At 40.6% G+C, this 21,402-nt stretch overlaps 1 protein-coding gene across 2 annotated transcripts; it reads left to right on the forward strand.

Moving 5' to 3' along the window:
• The first annotated feature begins 780 nt into the window (after window positions 1–780).
• med1 (mediator complex subunit 1) lies at window positions 781–13,733 on the forward strand. 2 transcript variants are annotated; one of them, XM_075457146.1, is made up of 16 exons: window positions 781–943; window positions 2,269–2,375; window positions 3,132–3,210; window positions 3,460–3,514; window positions 3,665–3,797; window positions 3,972–4,000; window positions 4,142–4,213; window positions 4,527–4,601; window positions 5,584–5,747; window positions 5,884–5,995; window positions 6,181–6,305; window positions 6,421–6,548; window positions 6,820–7,021; window positions 7,098–7,217; window positions 8,285–8,390; window positions 8,476–13,733. In XM_075457146.1, exons 1-16 carry the CDS (start codon window positions 823–825, stop codon window positions 12,314–12,316), a joined length of 5,469 nt encoding a protein of 1,822 aa, XP_075313261.1. In that variant the 5' UTR covers window positions 781–822; the 3' UTR covers window positions 12,317–13,733. The 2 variants fall into 2 exon arrangements, with proteins under 2 accessions (XP_075313261.1, XP_075313262.1); XM_075457147.1 differs by having other exon boundaries at window positions 7,122–7,217.
• The last annotated feature ends 7,669 nt before the right edge of the window (window positions 13,734–21,402 follow it).

The raw sequence follows: 21,402 nt of genomic DNA on the forward strand, positions 1-21,402 counted from the left end.
TGTGTGTTGTTTTATATTCATGTTCAGAAAATATCTTTGCATATGCACAAATGCACATGTATTCATGCACACACTCCTTGCTCCCTCTCATAGGCAGGTCATAATGGCTGGTGGGAAAATCCTCCCTAGAGAGCACTCATTGCCACAGGCTCAGCTGTACAATAGGCTCAGGTGTGTGTATGCAGTATGTTCTTGTGTGTGCACAAGGCATGTCTGCTGTAGCTATTTACATTTTTATCAAAATCTACAGCCTTATTATCCCACTGCTTATGTGTCAGCTTTACAAACGGGCATACAAAAGTAAAAACTGTAAGAAATAAGATAATCATCATGGTAGGGCATTGTTCTATTTTCAAAGTCGTTAATGATGATTTCAATTATTTCAACCTTCCCTTGGATTTTGGCGGTTTGTTGCTCTTGGCAAAACATGAATCATTTACTTGCAGTAGTACGCCATCTGGAGTTTTCATGAAGCCACTGTCTTTAACATCAAGCAGATAATTAAAGCTTTGTTTGGTGTTAAAGTTATCATTATCCCCATCAGTATTGTTTCTCATTAAACTGTGTCAATAAAGAAATTAAATGATTTGAAAAACGTACAATCTGGCAAATCACAGATTAAATGTGTGTTGTTTTTTTTTCGTTTTTTGTTTTTTAAGTTGTCTGTCAAGATACATCGCTGAAATGCTGAAAAACATGTGCACGTAAAAAGTGATGGAAACTCACGTCCGTCAAACGCTTGCAAAAGCACCAGAGTATGTACAGTACGGAAGCCGGAGAGGAAATGCGGGGAACCCGAAGCGGGGAGCGGACCGTGGGACAATGGCGACCGGGCCTGGTGTTACTGTGCAGAGCGGCAGCCCTGCCAGAGAATTTTCTGTTACGGTTCAGCAAGGAGGAAATCAGACTCTCCAAAATCGGGTGAAAACTGAAGAAGTTACAGGTGCGTCCCATGCGTTACTTTAGTATGTTTAACATTTTTTGACATATTACAGAGATCCGACATGCTGGGTATGGCGACTGAGGCTAACAAATGGCTAACAGTTAAGTTGGCCGACTGTAACACCGTTAATCGCTTTTGGATATATTTTCAACCTATTGTTGAATTTACTAAAAATATAACACCCTGCGAAACGCCAGAATATCGTATCTTAAATGGTGTATGTTTTGGTAAGGTAGCAGCTGTGTGAGCTAATGGCTAACGTAAACAACTTGCTAACCTAAACTTTGTACAAAACACCAATGCTGCTGAGAAGTAGTACAATACGAAGGTTTCTAAAAGAGAATATCGGCACCACACTAGGCTGTTTCAGTCATTTATGGTGTCGGGACATCTACCTAATACAAAGAACAAACTATAACACTGTAATAGCTCAGTATGACACATTGATGTGGCGTTGGCTTTCGTTGACAGTAGGATGTTGGGCGTATTAATATTTTTTTGTTTAGCAACTTAAAGTAACTTAATCACCCTAATAATCACTTAAATGAAAGTTGAATGGAGATATTGTCTATCCATACCACAAATAATACAGCAGGGGAAACCTTGGTTAATTTGTTTTTTGTTTCTACAAAACAAATGTTCATGACTGATCTTATATACCTTTTATTATGTCTTTAATTTGAATGTATGTTTATGTTAGAATAAACCAGCTGGAAAGGCCTTTTTGAGCTTGTTATTTACATAAAGATACACATTCAGGCACAGCTTCATTAGGGATGCCGTGCAATACACCTGTCTTAAAGTAAATCTTTCTGTCATGAAAGTCTTAATAATCAGCTCTTGTGGAAACACATTTATAGAGGTGCTGATTACCCGAGATGAATACTTTTGGGGATATATTTTATGGTGTATTAAAGTCCACATAACTGCTTCTGATGTTAAAAGTGCCAACGTCTGATATCAATCTGGGTAGTCTCAATAAATTAAATGTAAATACACCAGTCATGTCATGAAATTTAGCTCCTCAAAGTGCAGCCTCTAAAATGTTTGGTTTACACCAACAGCAACTTTTACTGGTGTGATAATGGATATTACTTTTGTTGCAGTCTCTTCTGTGGAGATGAATTGCAGTCAAATGCAAAGAGGGATCATCATTTTCAAAAAGTATTTAGGGCTTGCCTTTTGCTGAAATTCAGAGTGAAAGGAAACCATGATGTTTACTAAAAAAAAAAAATACAGGGAATGTATGAGTACATTTTGTTGATTAACTGTTGTCTAAAGTACTATGTGTCTTTTATTTCTTTCTAATTTTGTTTTTTATTTAGAAGCAGAGAAGCAAAGTCGCATGGCTGCTCTGCTGGAGAGGCTTCATGCCAAACACAGTGCTTCCCGACCATGGCAGGAAACCAGCAAAGTTGTGCGACAGGCCATGGTGAGGAAGAGACCTGTGTAAAGTTACAAATCAGCACCTAAAATTTGAGACGGGTTTGAAAAGGCAAAATTGTAACAATTTCACATAGCTAGATAAACCAGAAAGCCACGAGACAACAGTTCAGAGAACTTTTCCCAACTTTATACTGAATAGGTGGTGACACTTTTTATGCTGGAAAGTGCACTGGTTTTACGATTTGTACACCGCCTGTATGGATAAAAAGCTATCACTTTTGTAACTCTGTTAGTATGGAGTTATAGGTTTCTCCTAATGGTATGACTGTGATACAGCGAATCAACGACAAATCTTTATGACTGAGAAGCAGAGTCAAATCAGGACTTGCCTGACCAATTTCAAATTTAACCAAGCAAATTGGTACACTTTGAAATTTTCTATAGTGCCACAGCGGTGCGGTAACTTCATCTGTGTACTTTGCGGTTTCTCATCAAGTCACAACAGAGACTGATAACTCAGATACCAACGTGCTCGGTGCAAATTTTGTGTCCATTAAGCACACAAATGTACAGACAGGTTTTTACTTTAATAACTTAGCTGTAGTGGTGACATTTATTTATCAATTTATTTGCCCTTTCTCACTGAAGGGTCTGACATTTAAATGTCGGACCAACTGTGCTGACGAGGCCGGTGAAAAATAAACCTAAACATCAGATTTTGTTGATTAAGCACTTTTTTCCCTCCTCGACTCTCTTATTTATTTATTTATTTTTTATTATTATTTCTCACATTGTGTTCCAGGACAAGCGGGGTGGGATGAATGCTGCGGGTCACCAGATCCTACTCAACTGTTTGGAGACCTTGCAGAGAGCGCTGAAAGGTAACGACGCCGACCCACAAGGGAGAAAAGGGACATTTCTGGTTAAAAACAAATGTGCCTTTTATTTAATTTGATAGGGGAACTTTGGCCTCATTGGCGCTCAATTCAACTACTAATATGCAATGTTGCAAACCTGTTTACCACACCACATGGGTACTTTTTGTCCTTTGCTCTGTTAGGCATTTATAACACAGTCCTACTGTAAATTTGTCTAATTTTTTTTTTTTTATCTGGTTTTTTTCTGTTTAGTCTCATCTCTCCCCTCCATGACAGATCGTCTAGAGTCCATTGCTCGACAAAACATGTGAGTTTCATACCTTCTGCTCCCAACAGTTACTGAGTGTTTCCCAGCTGTTACTTATGTATAAGGTGAAACTGTACAAGAAGACAAACAATGTTTTTTTCCGCGTGATGATACTTTGTCTCCTCTCTTTCTTTTGTCTTGTCTGTGCAGGTTGGGCTCTCACCTCAGCCCATCAGCGACAGAGTGTTACATCACATCAGATATGTTTTATGTTGAGGTGCAGCTGGACACCAGTGGCCAGTTGGTGGATGTCAAAGTGGCTCATCAGGGAGAAAACCCCACGGTCAGTATATTTCCAGTTTTGCTCAAATAGTTCTTATTAAGATTTCTTTTACTTAACAGTTTAACAATGCAAACATTTTGTTTCTTCTTAAAGTTGATTCTTTTGATTGATTTCTGTTCATTTGAATTCACATGAATATTGCATGACATTCCTGTCTTGATTTGGTGCTTACAGAGTTGTCCTGAGCTAATTCAGCATCTTAGGTGAGTAGAAATCACAAAATTAAAACCTTCACATTTAAACACCAACATTGATGCAGGGTTTGTCCGTTCTATTTTGGGAATAATGTGCATACCTGCAATAAATACTCTGATACGATAGCTGTTGTCTTTTCTCTTCATAAGGGAAAAGAACTTTGAGGAATTTTCAAAACATCTCAAGGGACTCGTTGATTTATACAAGCTTCCAGGGGATAAGTAAGTCGACTTGTGGCCTATTAGGCTGTGTATGTGAAGCTGCAAATGTTGCGATGTTATTTTAATCTTAAAAAGAACATGAAAGATAATTTCTCTCTATAATTTCTGTGTCCTGAACCAAAATAGTCTGTTCTAGATGTTGTCTGAATGAAACATGATTAAAAGTACTTTTTACTGCATGAAAGAGGATGTAGAAGGATTACATGTGATTCCAAGATGAAACACCCGTGACCAAAGCCATATTTCTTGAAGTGTATCGTTTTTGTTGAAAGCGTATTTAAACTATTTGCTTCGAATGCTTCCTGTGTTTCAGTAAACTGAAAACAAAGATGTATATAGCACTGCAGTCTTTGGAGCTTGATCTCACCAAGATGATGCACATGTTTAGGTAAGTTGGAGGAAAGGTAGTCTTTTTGTGACCTCATAGATCAGTCTCAATATCTTTGGGTGCCTTAAGGCTCTAGCATGGTTGCCGCGTCTGCTAGCGCGAGTGGTGTTGATGACGTCACGATTTCGTGCCGGCTACATACGGTGGCGCAAGTCAATGCGCCAGTAGTTGCAATTTTCTCCGTCACAGAGGTGTCGCTGCTACGTGAAGGTTACCGCTACTCTACAACCACGAAAGTGGAGAAGAAAACAATGCCACTGTCAAGAGCAGGAACACTGTCATCAATGATACTCCTGCAGTATCTGGAAGATGAAATACTTAGTGTGTTTCTGTGTTTCACAAAGTTCGTGAGCCAAGACCATTCAGTCAATAGAGGTGAAGGTCTGAAGCCCCCGGCATCACCACTTCGAGTCTCTGCCCTCTTCTTCTGTAGCTTCTTCCACACATTCTTACAGAACTCTCCCTCTTTCCCCAAAGTTCTGCCAATCTCTGTCCACGAGTTTTGGGAGTTTACGTGGTCCCTGTGCTGTGCAGTTTCGTACAGTTGCCTGTACAAACGCACCTCCTCACTGAGCCTGGTCTGAAATTGGTCCATCCAGTTTGTCATTCTCGGCGCCGTGAGCTACGCGTCAACTGAAAATCCAACTTTATGTTCAGAAAATTTCCCCCACATGTTTTAATATCATGCTATATGGTAATGCAGCCTCAAGTTATTTCCATTAGATTTTGTAAATGATCGAGGCCAAAAAGTTCTTATCGTGTGGACCACTATAATACAATGTCACTTTGTTCAGTATGTTTATGAAGTAGATCTGTTAAGAATATTAAATGTGGCACAATTGCTGATTTGAAAATATAATTTAATGATTTAATTAATCAGATTAATTCAGTTCTGTAGTTGGATGAATTGATAATTAGGAGTAAAAAGCTGTATGTGGTCATGTTTTTGTAATGCATTTATTTTTGTTTGTATATCTTCCAGATTAGCAACCAATGCTAATACAGTAGAAACTATTCTTCATGGCAGCGTGGGCTTGCTGACAGCCAGAAGCGGGGGCCATTTAGTTACTCTTCAGTGCTACGTGTCCCCTTATGACATATTTGAAGAAGGAACAGGCACACATCTCAGCTTAACCGACAACAATGGCAAGTGCTTGAAGAACATCGTGTTCATTTGAAGAATGATCCACCAGCCGTTGGCCATAGGATTTGGTGATTGATTGTAATGTGTAATCCCTGTGTGACTTATAATTTATCTCTGTATATGGACACTTTGTTACAGTTCCACGTTCTCTGGGTGTCAGTGTATCTGTGACAATCGAGGGAACCTCTGCAGTGTACAAACTCCCAATTGCTCCACTCATCACCGGGTCTCACCCGGTTGACAACAAGGGGTAAGAGGATGTACCATAACCTGTAATAGGTAGTACCATAGTACTTGGAAATAATAGTAAACATTAATAAACGCACTGCTTCTTGTCATGACAAGACAAGGCAATAATATCGGTGGTGTTTTACCATCCCAATCAGGTCAAGTAGAGAACAGCTGAAACTTTATTTTTGTTTTATTGCAATTTAGCACACCTTCCTTTTCCACTGTGACCAACTCCAATTGTGTGGACCTGCCAGCTTGTTTTTTCCTCAAGATGAATCGCCCCATGCCTTTCTCCCTTTCCTTCATTCAGAGGATGCACAGTGCTACTTGTAAGTCAATGAAAAAATGGATGCTGTATTCTGTTGTCATTGATACATTCTGAAAGGTTTTTTGCTTGTTTCCTTTAAGCAACTGGACTTAAACCATTCCGTTTTCTTTTCTCAGCGATCCCAGTGTTTGATACTTTGCCCAGCCTCTCATCTCTCTACCAGTTGGTAGTTCAGAGCCAGCTGCAGCTCCTGGATGAGGGCAGCTCTCTGCCCGCACCCTGGCAAAACATGCACTTCTACTCGGTGAGCTGACACGCAATACCTTGACACATATCACAAATGTTTTGTAAAACTCTTGTATATTTTCCCAAATCTTTTATTTATTTTCTGTTAACATCCCTTCCATGTTGTTTATTCTTGGTTCTCATGACTTTTCATTACAAAGTTATTGTGTTCTCTCTTTTCTTTGTACAAATGAGAAAAAAAACATGTAAATGTATATATTTTTTTTTTCACAGAGAACTCACCCAATACAAGGATATTTTAGAAACCTGTACCTTTTAACCTTTGACAGATATTGCCAGATCAGCAGCACTGTTACTTCCTGAATGGAGAGGCCCCGGTGCAAGATGGTCATTCTCTTCAAGGAGCAATGGTGTCCAAAATCCCCTTCCGCCACCCGGCACAAGTGCCGTTCTTGTTGGATATCATTCGCCACCAGGCAGCCTATAACACCTTGATAGGCAGCTGTGTCAAACAAACTTCCGTCAAAGAAGGTACACGTCACGTCTTATTTCCTGTATATGATGCAATCAACAACTTGATTACATAGATTACATTTGACAGGTACAGCATCTTTGTTTTTGTTTTATGCAGACACTGCAGGACTTCTGCAGTTTGAAGTTTGTCCTCTCACTGACTCAAGTTTCGGCGTCTCTTTCCAGCACCCTGTCAATGAATCATTAGTTTGTGGTGAGCTCTCACTTTTGCAATATGTTATATTTGTATTACGTTTTTTTGATGGTGTAGAGTTCTTTAAATTAGTGCAATACATTATTTTAGACAAACTATATTTAGATTGTGATTTGCAAAAAGTAAGTTTAAAAAAGAAAAAGTCAACATGCTATTCAAATGTCAGCATGTTCCTTTTATTCATGTAACACTGCCCCTTGCTGGTTAGGTGGAATTATAGTGGCTCAAAAGCCAATTACTTATTTTCTTTAAAGAAATTATATTGAATTAATTACTACAGCCACTTTATTCTCGAAAGTTATTCCCACAACTAGAGGTCCAATCGAGTCTTGTTGAAAATTGAGGACGTTGGCAGCTGGTTCTCTGTTGGAATTGTGTAGCACTGCGCTCCGTAGCGCAGTCTGACACCTCCATTCTTCAGTGCATTTGGAAAATATCTGTACCTTTTTAGTGCCAAAAATTAAAAAAGTTCTTGTCACAAAGTTAAGCCCGACATTATCTTGCTGGTGTCTCCCATTGCTACGTCAGTAAGATGGAATTTGGTGCTTATTCTGATGTCAAATCAAGGCATCATGGCGCACAATCTAAAATTGAGACCCAAAAAAAATGTTTTTTCCAATCCTCACATAAATGTTACAGTCATCTTAAGGGAATATCTTCACCCTGGAAGACAGTGCACAAAACCATGCTCGTTTGCACCACTTGTCAAAAACAACAGGCACAAATGTATAGAAAAATTTGCAGTTATCAAAATATTTGTGTTTGCGTTTGTGTGTCCAGGGCCTTAAGCAACTCTGATTGACACAGCAGACAGTGATGCTGTCAAAGTCAGTTTCCCTTCTAGGCATCCACATACTCGATGCTGACTAAAACAAACTTTTGTTTTGGCCTGTATTTAACTGAAGTTATTGAATGCAACTATACAATTTTAATTCTGCAGAAAAAGTTTAAATCAATACTGTCTATGGATGGTTTATGTGTAGATTTAATTAGTTAATGTTATTACACTATCAAGAAAGTATTTTGCTTGATCCTAAATCCTCTTTTATCTGACCTATTTTTTCCAGTGGTTATGGAAGTAATTGACTCCAGACAGGTGGCCTGTAAGCTATACAAGGGACTATCAGATGCTCTGATATGCACTGATGAATTCATAACCAAAGTGGTCCAGAGGTGAGATTGTCTCCTTCTAAATTGATGAATGTGAACAATTTTGTTTTTAGTTAATTTTATGGTAACTGTTTCCTAACTCTTGTAGATGCATGTCCATTCCTGTAACTATGCGGGCCATTCGGAGGAAAGCGGAGACCATTCAGGCAGACACTCCAGCTCTCTCCTTAATTGCACAGACAGTGGAGACCATGGTGAAGAATAACTTGCCACCCTCTGGTAGTCCCACCTACAGCATGGCAATGGGAGATGGAACTAATCCCATGGGACTACCTGGGCTCACAGGGAGCAGCACACCTACTGGAGGTGGACCCCCTGGAGGACCTAACTTTTCAGGTCCAATCTCTTCACTGTTTGAAATGTCTCGTACAGGGAGGCCACCCCAAGGAGAATGCCTGCCCGCAGGAGGAGTGGCAGGCCAGCAACAGATGCAGCAACAACAGCAAGCTCAAGGCCACTCAGACGACTACAGCAAAGTCACCCAGAATCCCATACTGACAAGTCTATTACAGATTACTGGAAGTGTGGGTTCTAGTCCCAGTTCCCAGAATGCCCCTCCACCACACCAAACTCCACCCCCACAATCCTCCCCTGCCAGCAACACAAAGAATCATCCTATGTTGATGAACTTGTTGAAAGACAACCCTACACAGGATTTTGCCACACTGTATGGTTCCAGTCCATTAGAAAGACAGAATTCTTCATCTGGTTCCCCACGAACAGATAGCATGGGTGGTCCCTGTCCTGGAGGTAACGCAAAAGCAAAGAAAAAGCGAAAAAGCGGCGTGTTGCCTGGAGCAAATGCAGGTACTGGAGGTGGTGGTTTGGGGATGAAACCACAACAGCCATCCTCCATACCACCGCACCACCAGCATCATTCAGTCACTCATGAAGATGATTTCCACCGGGAGCTCCTCTCTATGGATGTGGACGCGTCTCAAAATTCCATCTTTGATGTTAACCTAACTGGTGATGGTCTCGACACACCCCATAGCATCACTCCTGCCCCTAGCCAATGTGGAACACCCCCTCCTGGCTCCAGCATGCCTTATTCACAGTCTCATGTCCAGTCTCAGCAACAACAACAACCGTCAGGTACTGTACCACCCCGTATGGTCCGTCTCTCTAGCTCTGATAGCATTGGACCCGATATCACAGAAATCTTACAAGATTTACCCGAGCAAACTGGCAAAGGCAGCAGTGGGGGCCATGGGCAGCACCCGATGGGTAGTGGCGGAGAGGATGGAGGCCCCCTAGGTACTCCCATCCGTGACTCATCCAGCTCTGGTCAAGGTAGTGCAGTGTTTGACTCTGACATTTTCAATACCAACAGCAATGAAATACCCTTTACAGACGCAGCTGACCTGATTGCTGAGGCAGCTGCAACTGCTGCCACTCCCAACAGTGACACCTCCTCCACCAACTTCTTTCCTGATGCATCTGACTTTAACCCTGACCTGCTGCCCTCAGGCCATGGTTTTTCCCAAAGCTATTTCGATGACAGCTCTCCAAGTGCTGATGGAGACATAGACCTGGTTAAGGGATTTGGGGGAAGTAGCCAGCAGAATACTCCATCAGGAACTCCAAAGAATCCTCCTTCACATGGACAGAGCACCCCAGAGCCATCACTAAAGGACCCTTTTGATATAGGAATGGTTTTTGGAGGGGGGGGTAAACCAATTCATGGGCAAGCTCCTGATCTTGGAGACAGTCATGGTGGAGGGTCCCAGAGCCCCCTCATGATGGGGCTTGGCACTGGATGTGCTGACTTTAAAAGTGCAGAACCCAAAGTCAAACAACAGCAGGGTCTCATGAGACCAAAGGACGAGAATGGTGGCAGTGGGGGAAGCAGTTCTGGGATGGGAATGGGGAGCAGCTCATCAGAGGGGAAACAGGTTAAACGAAGCAGAACCCCATCCAGTGAGGGAAAGTCTAAAGATAAACCTCCCAAACGTAAAAAGCTGGATCCCGATGGCAAGTCCCCTTCTCACAGCTCTGGAGGGCGGCCTTATACGCCTCCCAGTGGTGGTTCAGGCTCTGGAGGAAGCATAAGTGGAGGAGGCTCCAAATCCCCTGGTAGTTCTGGACGCTCGCAAACTCCCCCCGGTGGTGCCACCCCTCCAATTCCCAAAATTACTATTCAGATCCCAAAAGGGACCATAACTGGAGGGAAAACATCATCACATAGTGGATACACCTCCAGTAGCTCAGCCACAAGCAGCACAGGAGGTTCAGGTGGAATCGGCAGCAGCAAAAGCCACCATTCACACTCATCTTCTTCTGGGAAGATCAAGTCCAAAGAAGGCTCCATGACACAAGGCAACAACTCCAAGTCAGGGGGTGCAGGAGGTGGAGGTGCCCCATCCCAGTCAAAAGGCTCCTCTCAAGGAATGGGTGTTGGCAAGCCAGGGTCCTCTCCAATAACTAAACATGGGCTGTCTGGGCCTGGAGGTACTGGAGGTGGAATTGGGAGTGGAAATAAAATTAAGCCTCAGGGGGGCAAACCTCCAGGATCACTTATGAATCCCAACATAAAGCCTAACATTTCCCCTTCTCATTCTCGCTCCAGTAGTTCTGGTGACAAATTGTCCTCCCCACTAAAAATGCAGCAATCTCAGGTTCCCGGAACCCCACCTTCTTCAAAGGCTAAATCTCCAATGGGCTCAGGAGGTGGTGGTTCTGGTGGATCCAAGTCTTCCTCTGGTGGAGGTATGAGCTCCCAGAAGCCAGTTGGTGGGAGCTCGTCCTCTGGTTCCACATCTTCCTCTTCATCCTCCAGCTCCTCATCATCCTCTGGCTCTGTGAGCTTTACAGGAGGTTCCCAGTCTCAGTATGGAAGTGGAGGAGGAAGTGGTGGTGGAGGAGGAGGAGGGGGAGCAGGAGGAGGAGGAAGTGGAAGTGGAGGGAATAGCGGAGGTGGTGGAAGTGGTGGGGGGGCTGGTCAGAACAATGCAAATAACCCCAATGCAAAAGGGAAGTCTCCCAGTAGAAACAAAAAGCCATCTCTAACAGCAGTTATAGACAAACTGAAGAGTGTAGGTGGAGGAGGAGTTGGGGAGGATGGTTGTGAGATAGGGCCACCAGTAGGGGGAGGTGGTCCGGGATCTGCTCCCGGTGGTCCTGGAAATGTGCCCAGCGGGCCTTCGAACATGGGTCCATCCAAGCATACATCATCCTCCCAAAGTGGGGAATACAAGCGTGAAAAGTCTGATAAAGAGGCGAAAGCAAAAGTGTCAGTTTCCGGGGGAAATAGTGCGGATAAAAAGATGATGGACTCAAAAACTGGTGGGGTAGGTGGAACCACGCTGGCCAAAATTATCATTAGCAAACCAGATGGTGGTTCACCAAGCATCAAGGCTAAAGTGACCCTTCAGAAAGCTGGGGAAGGATCTAATGATTCTATGCGTCCACAAATTTCTAGCCTCAAAGCGTCTCCCCTCTTTAGTGGCTCTACACCCAAGCACGACCGTTCTTCACCAAGTCACAGCCGCTCGCCAGGATACACCCCGCTCAACCACGACAGCGAGAGTGAATCGGGCAGCAGCTCAGTGGCAGAGAAGTCCCACCAGAACAGCCCCAGCTCAGATGACGACCAGTCCATGCGCCCCCTTCCGCCTCAGGACTACATGAGCTCCATCCCTCTCAGCTCAGGAGAGAAGCACAAGAAACACAAGAAGGAGAAGAAGAAGCAGAAAGAAAGAGAACGGGAGAGAGATAGAGACAGAGAAAAAGAGAAAAAGAAATCCTCCATGTCCATCGGGCCATCCTCACATCCAATAAAAGCGGACAGTTGGTCACGCTCTCCCATCACAGCTTCAGATTCATCACTGTCCATGCTAGGCACTGATCGCCCGTCCCGGTCCAGTCCAATTTATATGAGAAATGAGGATGATGACCTCATGGACTCTGCCCTCACTGGGAACATTTAACATGGACAAGAAAGTTTCTTTTATATTTTTGTCACATTTTAACTTGCAAAGTTAACTTCTATTTATTTAACTCAGCCACAAATTTGAACTGGATTTGAGAATGTTGTGGCTCTGAGTGATCATGACCCGACAAAACTGTATTTTAATGTCCTATTTTACTGTATGAGTATCATTTTACAATGTCATGATTGGCATGCCAGTTTCATAACCATGAATGCCACATATCCAAAGCCACCCCAGAGTAATAGCTTCATATAGCTTCAGTGCAGAAGTGGCTTAAAACAGTATATTTTCTTTTTTCCGGTCATATCTGAACGCTTTTACTGTCAGTAGTAGATGTTTATCTTGTTCATTCCACATTTGATTCATCTTGCAAAGTGCATATGCTATTAAAGACTTACCAGATTGCCACATATATTGTATATTGTAGAAAATAAACGTAAGTAAGATCTGATTTAAAATCATTGTAAAGCAAGAAGGGTCCATTTGCCTTGTTTTTAGATACAATAGGACATTTTTAGATTTTGTTACATTTTGAACTGTTAATGTGTAAATTAGTGTAGGTGAAGAGAAGCGCAACAGATGATGTTAATGGAAAAAAAAATATGCTGTTTTTATTTTTAACTGTAGAATCCTTTGGAAGCTTGAAATAAACACTTCCAGAAATGTGTAATCATCCTTCTCTGTTAACAGACTTGTTTACTTATACAAGTTGTTGTCAAGCAAAACGAGCAAGAGAAGTGCGTGTTGGCTCTGCTGAAATGAATTATCTGTAAATATGTGAACAGTACAGTGAATAGGTTTTCTCACCTCCTGACATATTAGGTGTATTTCACTAGCAACACTAGATGGCAGCAGCAAATCAGATTGTTAAGTCGCAGCAAATTTTCCTGGTGATTTGTAATGAGTTGCACATCCCTAAAGGTAATTCTTCAAGGTTAAATGGATTTTCCCCATCTTTTTTTCACAGTTATTAAGGAAGAGGAATTATGAAATCACAATACTGCTACACAGGGTGGAAGAATGAGAGGCAAATAGCCAAAAGGACACAAAACAAAGGAGTTGGGATAGAAACGGTGCAGTGAAATTAATTTGAGCCGCTCGACTGATCATTTAAAGGGCATCTGAGGTCTGAGACCAGATGACAAAGCTAAGGATAGACTGATTTTAGAAAAGTTCCTTAACCTCTAAAGTACTGTTTCAAACGTGATCAATCAGAAAGTCTCAGCACTTTCAGAGTGAAAGAACAGAAGTTCAGGTCTGTTCTGTTTAAAAAAAAAATTGCTTAATTATGTTCAGCTATTTAGAAAATCATTTTTGAAAAGACATAACTTAAAAGTAAATACCAAGGACATGATAGAAATTCATCTTGTTTTGTGTGTGTCATTTTATGTGTGTTTTGTATGAGTCATTGTTTTTCCTTGTATTATGTGGATCCTTCTCAATGCTAAAGTGGCACAGCAATTCAAAGGAACTTAACCTCATGTAGTGAGAAAAAAAACATGGTGATTGCTGCTTCTTTTAGATGCACAGTAGCTTAGAAATAGAGATAAAAGAGCAGCATGAAATGTAGCTGGCAAAATCAATAGCACATATCCCTAAAAGTACAATATTTTATTCTGAGTCTCTCCCTAGTCACAACATATGAGATCCACAGGGTTCCCAGTAAGTTGATCTTTTGACCCATCGCCTAACTTTTTCCTGACTGGGCTATTTTACTTCCCCCAGAAACCCAAAGCTAAAGTGCTTAGCTGACACAAAACGGACAAAGTCCTTTTATGAATTAAGAAAAAAAAGTTTTATTATGGATACACTTGGCCCAAAGAATTGTGGCTTTCAGCTCAAATGGCTCATCGAAGTGCACTTTCATATGCAGCAGCTTATTTATAGGACAGCTGCTGAATACCGTGTTGGCTTGCCAATCCTGTCAGGGTCCTATAAGCCCCAGCTAAAGGGCTCCCAGGGGAGGTCAACACTTGGTAATGTATTGGTACTAACGGACGATGAATGCTGAAAAATGTCCTGTTCAATTAAGAACTATATTTACTTTGCATATAAGAGGTTGCTTGAATGTCATCACTGTTGTAGCAGTTGTATTTCCTTTTACAAATAAGAATCACACATCATACAGTATGCTCCTTGACTTTATTCTTGTAGCCAGGCTCTTGCAGGGCTTTCATATTTTGCCATGAAAAAAACTTCTCATGCCCTCAAAATGGCTTGGGTTTGACTATGAACTATGTGGAACTATGAATATGCAAATCCGGCCCCAACCACATCTGTGACTGCCGGCAGCAACCAGAACGCTCTCTGTCAGTCAGTTTTAAAGTCAGGACTTTGTTAAAGCAGAAAAACATGTTATGGCCATATTATCAAGGTAAAAAAAAAAAACATTTTAGTGGAAGTGGGCTTTAATTAACATTAACATTTTCTAGTTTTAGGAAGAAATCTCGATATCTTCATTTGCAGTGTTCCAAATAGACTCATTTGTTAGCAGGGCAGAGCTATATTTTGAACAGAATTCGGAGAAAAGATGCATTGTTTTTCAGCAGATTTTTCTGTAGCAGACATTTAAGTGTCATCAGCGTCATCAAGAGTAATTTGAAAATTCATTTCTAAAAGTACAAGCCAGCCCAGGGAATTTGAATTGTCAAGCTGAGTTTCTCCTAATGCACAACTCGGCCTTAAAATTAAAGGATGTGGCTTCTAAAATCTAAATTCAGAAGTGAGTCGGTTTTTCACATCAAGGTGAGGATTTTATCAGCCTCTTTCAGCCACACTTGATTGCCTCAAACTGAGTCGGAAGATTCCCTTGATTCCCTTTAAAAATAAGCTAGAAAAACATTTTTTGATAATTAGTTTAAGAGCACTCAGCACTTATTTACCAGTGATGACAGCGGATCTGCAGTTTTTTCCTTTATTTTTCTTTGGGATTTTAACTTTGTGTTCGTAGAATCATTTCTGTTACCTTTTTAGGAAGCTGAAAATTGAGCTCAGAAATGGGTGTGGTCTGACTTCATGCCCCTGTCCTGTGTTCTTTTTGACATCTAATTCATTTTCAACTCCCTGCACAAGGTACTGAATTTGGGTATATAGAAAAACAACATTTTCTAGGTGTGATCTGTGAAGTTGTTGAGGTCATGGTGGAATTTAAACTTTTCAGGTTTAACATTAAATACAAAGTATGCCAGCACTTTGGTCACTGGTATGGTAGTGCCTTTGCTATCCACTAATTCAGTTTAGATTGTACTATTCAAACAACTATTAGATGGAGGACCAAAATATTTTGCAATTACATCTATATGATTCTCCAGAGGATGAATCCCAATGACTTTTCATCCAGTTCCGCTGTGACCATTACATGTATGCTTTTAAGTGAAATGTGACTAATTTAAAGTCACTAAAGCACTAAGAAAATAAATAAATAATAGTACTAAATAAAAGAAAGTGAAGTCACTAAAGCATAAATTTTACACTTTTACTTTACATCAATAGGTCACAAAAATGTATATTCCCTTGAAAATTAAATTCAGTGATGTGTATTTCTCAGTAATCCAATTTTATTCAGTTAAATCAAATTCATACAAATGCATTCACTTATCGCGTCAAATCTTCTTTTCGAGTTGACAACCTGCAATCTTTTAACAGGAAGTGACCTCTAGCAGAGCTATACTCAGGATTGGCAGCCCTCTGCCTTGACTGGTTTGGGAGGACAGGAAAGATGGGGGAAAAAATGGGGTTGGGATGACAGGAAAGAACAAGCCCCACAAGACCAGGCCAGGGATACCAAAGAGAAACACAAGTTAATCACAAAAATGATGTCATATATCGATATACATATATATAAATATATATACAGATGAAGACAGCAGTAAGAGGAAAAGGTGCTCACCTCGTCAGCAGTCTAGGCCTATAGCAGGATGACTAAAGGGATGGCAAAAGGTCACCCAAGCTAGCTCTATGTATGAATTTTGCCAAAGAGGAAAGTTTTAAGCCTAATTCTGAAGAGAAATAGGGTTTCTGCCGCCCAAACCTGTACCAGCAGCTGGTTGGTTGCACGTGAAATGCTCAAAAACTAAAGGCTCTGCCTCCCATTTTACTTTTAAAAGCTCCAGGAACCACAAGTAGACCTGCAGTCTGAAAGCAAAGTGCTCTGTTGGGAAATTATCAACCTATGAGATCAACCTATGAGACCTATGAGATATGATGTTAGCTTGGTCATTGGAAGCTTTATATGTGAGGAGGAGAATTTAATCATTTTGTTCAAATTCTATTCTGGATTTAACAGGGAGCCAATGAAGAGAAGCCAGAATTGGAGAAATATAATCTCTCCTGTTAATTCTCATGAGAACTTTTGGATCAGCTGAGAGCTTTCCAGTGAATTTTTGTGAAAGCCCGACAATAAAGAATTACAGCAGTCCAATCTTGACATAACAAATGTATGAACTAGTTTTTCAGCCTCACTCTGAGACAGGATGTTCCTAAATTTGGTAATGTTTGGAAAAGTGAAAGAAGGCGGTACTGGAAGTACTTTACTTTCATGATTAATTGACATAGTTAACCAAGGGAATATCATATGTCAAACATCACTCAAGGGACTAACGTGGTTTTGCACAGTCTAAAAGAGCTGCTAGTTACCACAATCTGTGACTGTGATCATTCATGGAAGCAGACGAAAATACGCTGGACACTCATCTATTGTGTACCACTGAATGTACCAGCTCTCGTCCTCCCATGTGGAGCTCCAGTTCTGCCCCAAAGGTTTATGTTAACTCCCTCTCTATCTTATTGTGCGAAAGATGTAAAATTACAAATCAGCCATGGGAGCTGGAGCCACACTCCTCTGTCGCACATGATTTCCTCTGTCACAATGTGACCACTTTTTTTCAGTCGCTTAGATGTATTTTTGGCGGTACAGAAACAGACTGTGAGATGAGTTCAGCAAATTGCCACCTCCCTCCAGCACATAAGGAAGGACTGCAGTTCATGGCTTTCGATGAGCAGTATAGCCTGTAAAAAAAACCTCCCAGCTTTTGCTTTATAGTATCAGCAAGAGGAAGAGGGAGAAGTCATTTGCCAGTTACTTAAGCTTTAGGGGAGTGGGGGGTTAAAGAGGAAGTAAGAAAAAAGGCAAAGGAAGGATGGAGTAGAAGAGAGTCAAGATTTATTTTCAGCCTTGGAGAGCTGCATTCTTAACTAAGGATATTATTATAGCTTGAGAGCCACAGACAGATTCCAGCTTATACTCTGAGGAGTGTAGCAGCAACTGACAGTATGTCTGCAGTTGAACATTTTATCAGTCATGGAGGTTGTTATCTGAGCAAAAACTGAATTCCACATATAATATAACATTGCCAATCATTTCTATCAGAATAAATATGTGTTCTGAGAGGAAAAAGCAACCATGTCTGAACCCCAGATCTAGACACAAAATAGTCTACTTTTCAGACTTTCTGCAAGTAAACCATAAACAATGTTTACTGATTTGTTTATGCTTCCGTAAATTCATCAGCAACTGGCAATTTTGCCTTTATTGAAGTGAAAATTCCAGTTTGAAAGGAAAAAGGACGAAAAGCACAACACATCCCTTATGACCTCACAGGTTTTCTGTGAACAGTTTCTGCTGGTGTGGCTTTGCAGGTTTTTGTAAAAATGCTGTGCTGAGGAAAGTTTCCCCAACTCTGTGCGGCTTTGTTATGCTGAGGCAAACTGAAGCGAGTGGCAATAAAAAAGTGTGATGCTTGCGAAACATCAGCGAAACTGAGGGAAGTGAAGGTGCGCCTCACATGTGGTGTGGAAGCACCAAGTATTTTACTATGGTTTGCATCTTATCAGTTTTTTACAATAAAAGCACAGCAAGAATTGTTCAAAATGGAAAATGTAGTCTGAAAATGAATGGTCCAGGTAATGTTGTGGTATCATAATGTAAAATGTTGCATAATATTCAGCACCAAGGAGAGTTCCACACCACATTTGCCTGCAGTATGTTGGATGATTCCTAACTTAACTTTTTTTTTCTTCCTGAAATAAAATGGGTTTTAAGCATGCTTTTGGTCTTCTACACAGGCTCATCTTTGGAGCCGTACTGTCGTTCACGTGCAGGGTGCTCTTTCTGCATAGACAGAGCCATTGGGAAGTCTGCCTTTTGTGGGGTTTTGGTGATATATGCTGAAAATTCAACCTCCTCGGGCTTCAAGGCCTAAAATACTGTTGCAGGTCAGGTCATAAGATACAGAGCACCTTCTCGACGCTGGAGAAAGTATGCGTTTCACTCTACTCCAAGCTAAATCAAATCTTAAGTTACTGCGGGCAGCAGTTTGAACTTAAAGGCTTGTATCTATGCAAGGGTGAGTCGCCAAGCACTAGCTCAGGTGTATTTGTGCTTAACAATATTCATGTTAGGGTATCTGTGGGACACATTATGAATATGTAGGAGTTTATTGTGCCGTAATTGCAATAGGGATAGGCGCAGTGAGTGTCAATGCCAACACCTTTTTGCATGTCCAACACAAACTCCAAAGTCACCCAGGCCAGCTGTCTATCCCGTGCCCAGACATTTCATATGGCTCCTCCGTCTCACTGAGAAGTCACTGCTGTAAATAACACACCCTTTTCAATATTTCTCTGTGAGAATATGACTGTTTACTTTCTGTTAACACTTAAGGAGATTTACTGTGCGTGCTCTGCTCCATTGTTAGACAGACTTACTGGATCACTTCATATTACTACGACAAGGATTTTAGTTTATCAATAATACTTCTAAAATATCTGAAAATTGAAATAAATTATTGAAATAAATTGATATAATTTATGTGGGCTTAATTCATCTTCTAGTTAGAATATTATTACTTAAGCCATTTGAACCTTCTTCAAACTTCTTTTCAAATCAAGTCTCAGTACTTTTCTATTTAACATTTTCTTTTTTTAAATCTACTTTGGGGCTTTATGTTTAATCGTCACTGTGAGAGGGATATGATTTTTAGTTTAAGTTTTTTTTTCTTTAAAGGTGGGGTAGGGGATCTTTTTCTGGAACATTTTTTTACATATTGCTTGAAATACTCTTCACACCCCCATTGCAACCAATTAATTAAAAGTTTTGACACAAATATGAAAAGTTTTAGTGGCCTCTAGAACATACAATCTAGGAAAAACACTATCCAATCATACTGAACGGACCGTTAACAATGATTGGATTCTGATGCCGTCTATCAAACTGCAATCTGCTCCTCCCTCCCCCTCCTTCTCCCTGTGCGCGTACCCTGCTCCGTGAACGTCCAGAAGCTTGGCAGGAAGCTAAATTAGAGCCAGCTTGGCTAGCACCTTGCATTATTAAACGTATAGTTAGCATAAACTAAATACGGCAACGATCGATGCTTGCTGTCAGATCAGCGCTCGTGCACCTTCGTGCTCTTGCGCGTTCATGTACTCTAGAGGCGTGCCTTCGGGGGGAAAGTGAAGAAAAGGGTTGGGACTTTTTACCTGTGTATTTTCAAAATGCAGCTTCGCTGGGGTCAAAATCCAGGATCTCCTACCCTACCTTTAATCGCTTGTTATCTTCTTCTGAAACTAAATGCCAAATCTATTGATTTATTCTTTACAACTTTTCTTCTGACTCTTGATACCTAATGCTTCTCTGTGGGGATGAATAAAAGCCTTATCTGATCTGATCTGATCTGATCTCATCTCATCTCATCTGATCTCATTTGATGAGAAAAACTGATGATGAAAAAACTCCACGAAAATGGAAGGATTTTGATATAAATCCTTTCACCAACAGCTGCTTTAATATAAATAATATATTTGTATTTATTTTAAATATGGAATTACATCCTTAAAAGGAAAGCGTTGAATATTCCCTACCACCTTTGTGGTCACTGGAGAGTGCCATTTTCTGAGAATTAACAACAAAGTCACATCCACAGAAAAAAAAACACAGTTAAAGAGAATTCTTTAAACAAGGCTGACTAGTAACACTGTTTACTGACTTGTGGTGATACTTTTGTATTCAGCTTTTTATTTATAATTTTGAACTGTGGCCTGGTGAAAAAGATATTTATGAGTAACTCAGTTTTTGTATTTCAAATTCTTTCAAGTGTCCTTTATGATAAAGTCCAAGTTTGTTTGTTTAGTAGCAGTTGCAGACTGAATTTATGAAGATGGTATTTTAGGAGAAAAACTCTGAATTGGGCTCAGAGGTTAATCTTAATACATTTACTATTTATGTAACAATCCGTATTTTAAGGAAACAAAGATTTTGTTTATTGACTGTAAGTAGGTCAGAGTCATTTTCACATAACCAGATTATGGTCAGACAATTTAATTTGTCCTTGGTATTCAGTTAATGACTTAATTTGGTTGTAATTTGGTTAAAGCCTGGCCTGTGTTGGCTCCACCTGTCATTGTGTCTAAATGCTTACTTCGACCTCAGAATACAAGGACACATAGTACCAAATCTTTGATTTAAGTCAAAGTCTGTTATCTAAGTGGTGAATGTTCATCTGGCGAGTTTTTACTACAAAACAAGCAACATTCTTTGTGGTCTTTCTCCAGCACTGGCCTTTAAATATTGTATGTCGGACTGTTATGAGTGATGTCTGATAACTTTTAAGCTGTCTGTGAAAAACAGATGCATTATTTTGGTAATTGTCAGTGTTTCAGCTGATTGATTTGTACATAATTTCTTGATGAATCGGTCCGAGAGTGTTGTTTGGATAAATTCGTGATTTTGCAGATGGATATTTTTGTCCTCTTGATTCCTCGTATCTGGTGCCGGTTTGCTCCTTTTTCTTTCTCTATGGTCTCTTGCTTTTCACTTTTTACCTTTTTTCTTTTTTTCTGAGAACTTGAAAGCTTTATTTGTGCAGTTCTTGTTCTGCAAACACTTACAAATATCTCAGAATTCACAGAGAACCTGCTGAAAATGTGTCAACAGCTTAAAATAGGAACTCAGTTATCACATTGTCACTACACACTGCCACAGTGCACATTTTCTTTTTCCTATTATGAAAGCAGAAAAAAGACATGGTTGTGGATAAGAAAAGTATACATACAGTACATCCACCACACACACACACACACAGCAAACA

The sequence above is a fragment of the Odontesthes bonariensis genome, chromosome 23 (assembly GCF_027942865.1).
Source record: "Odontesthes bonariensis isolate fOdoBon6 chromosome 23, fOdoBon6.hap1, whole genome shotgun sequence".
Taxonomy (NCBI): Eukaryota; Metazoa; Chordata; class Actinopteri; order Atheriniformes; family Atherinopsidae; genus Odontesthes; species Odontesthes bonariensis.

Excerpts from the sequence above, each read along its gene's own strand:
- med1 (XM_075457146.1), top strand. The coding sequence starts at position 823 with ATGGCGACCGGGCCTGGTGTTACTGTGCAGAGCGGCAGCCCTGCCAGA. Across the intron at positions 5,996-6,180 it reads CACCCGGTTGACAACAAGGG|CACACCTTCCTTTTCCACTG; the intron begins GTAAGAGGATGT and ends ATTGCAATTTAG. Across the intron at positions 7,218-8,284 it reads CAATGAATCATTAGTTTGTG|TGGTTATGGAAGTAATTGAC; the intron begins GTGAGCTCTCAC and ends TATTTTTTCCAG.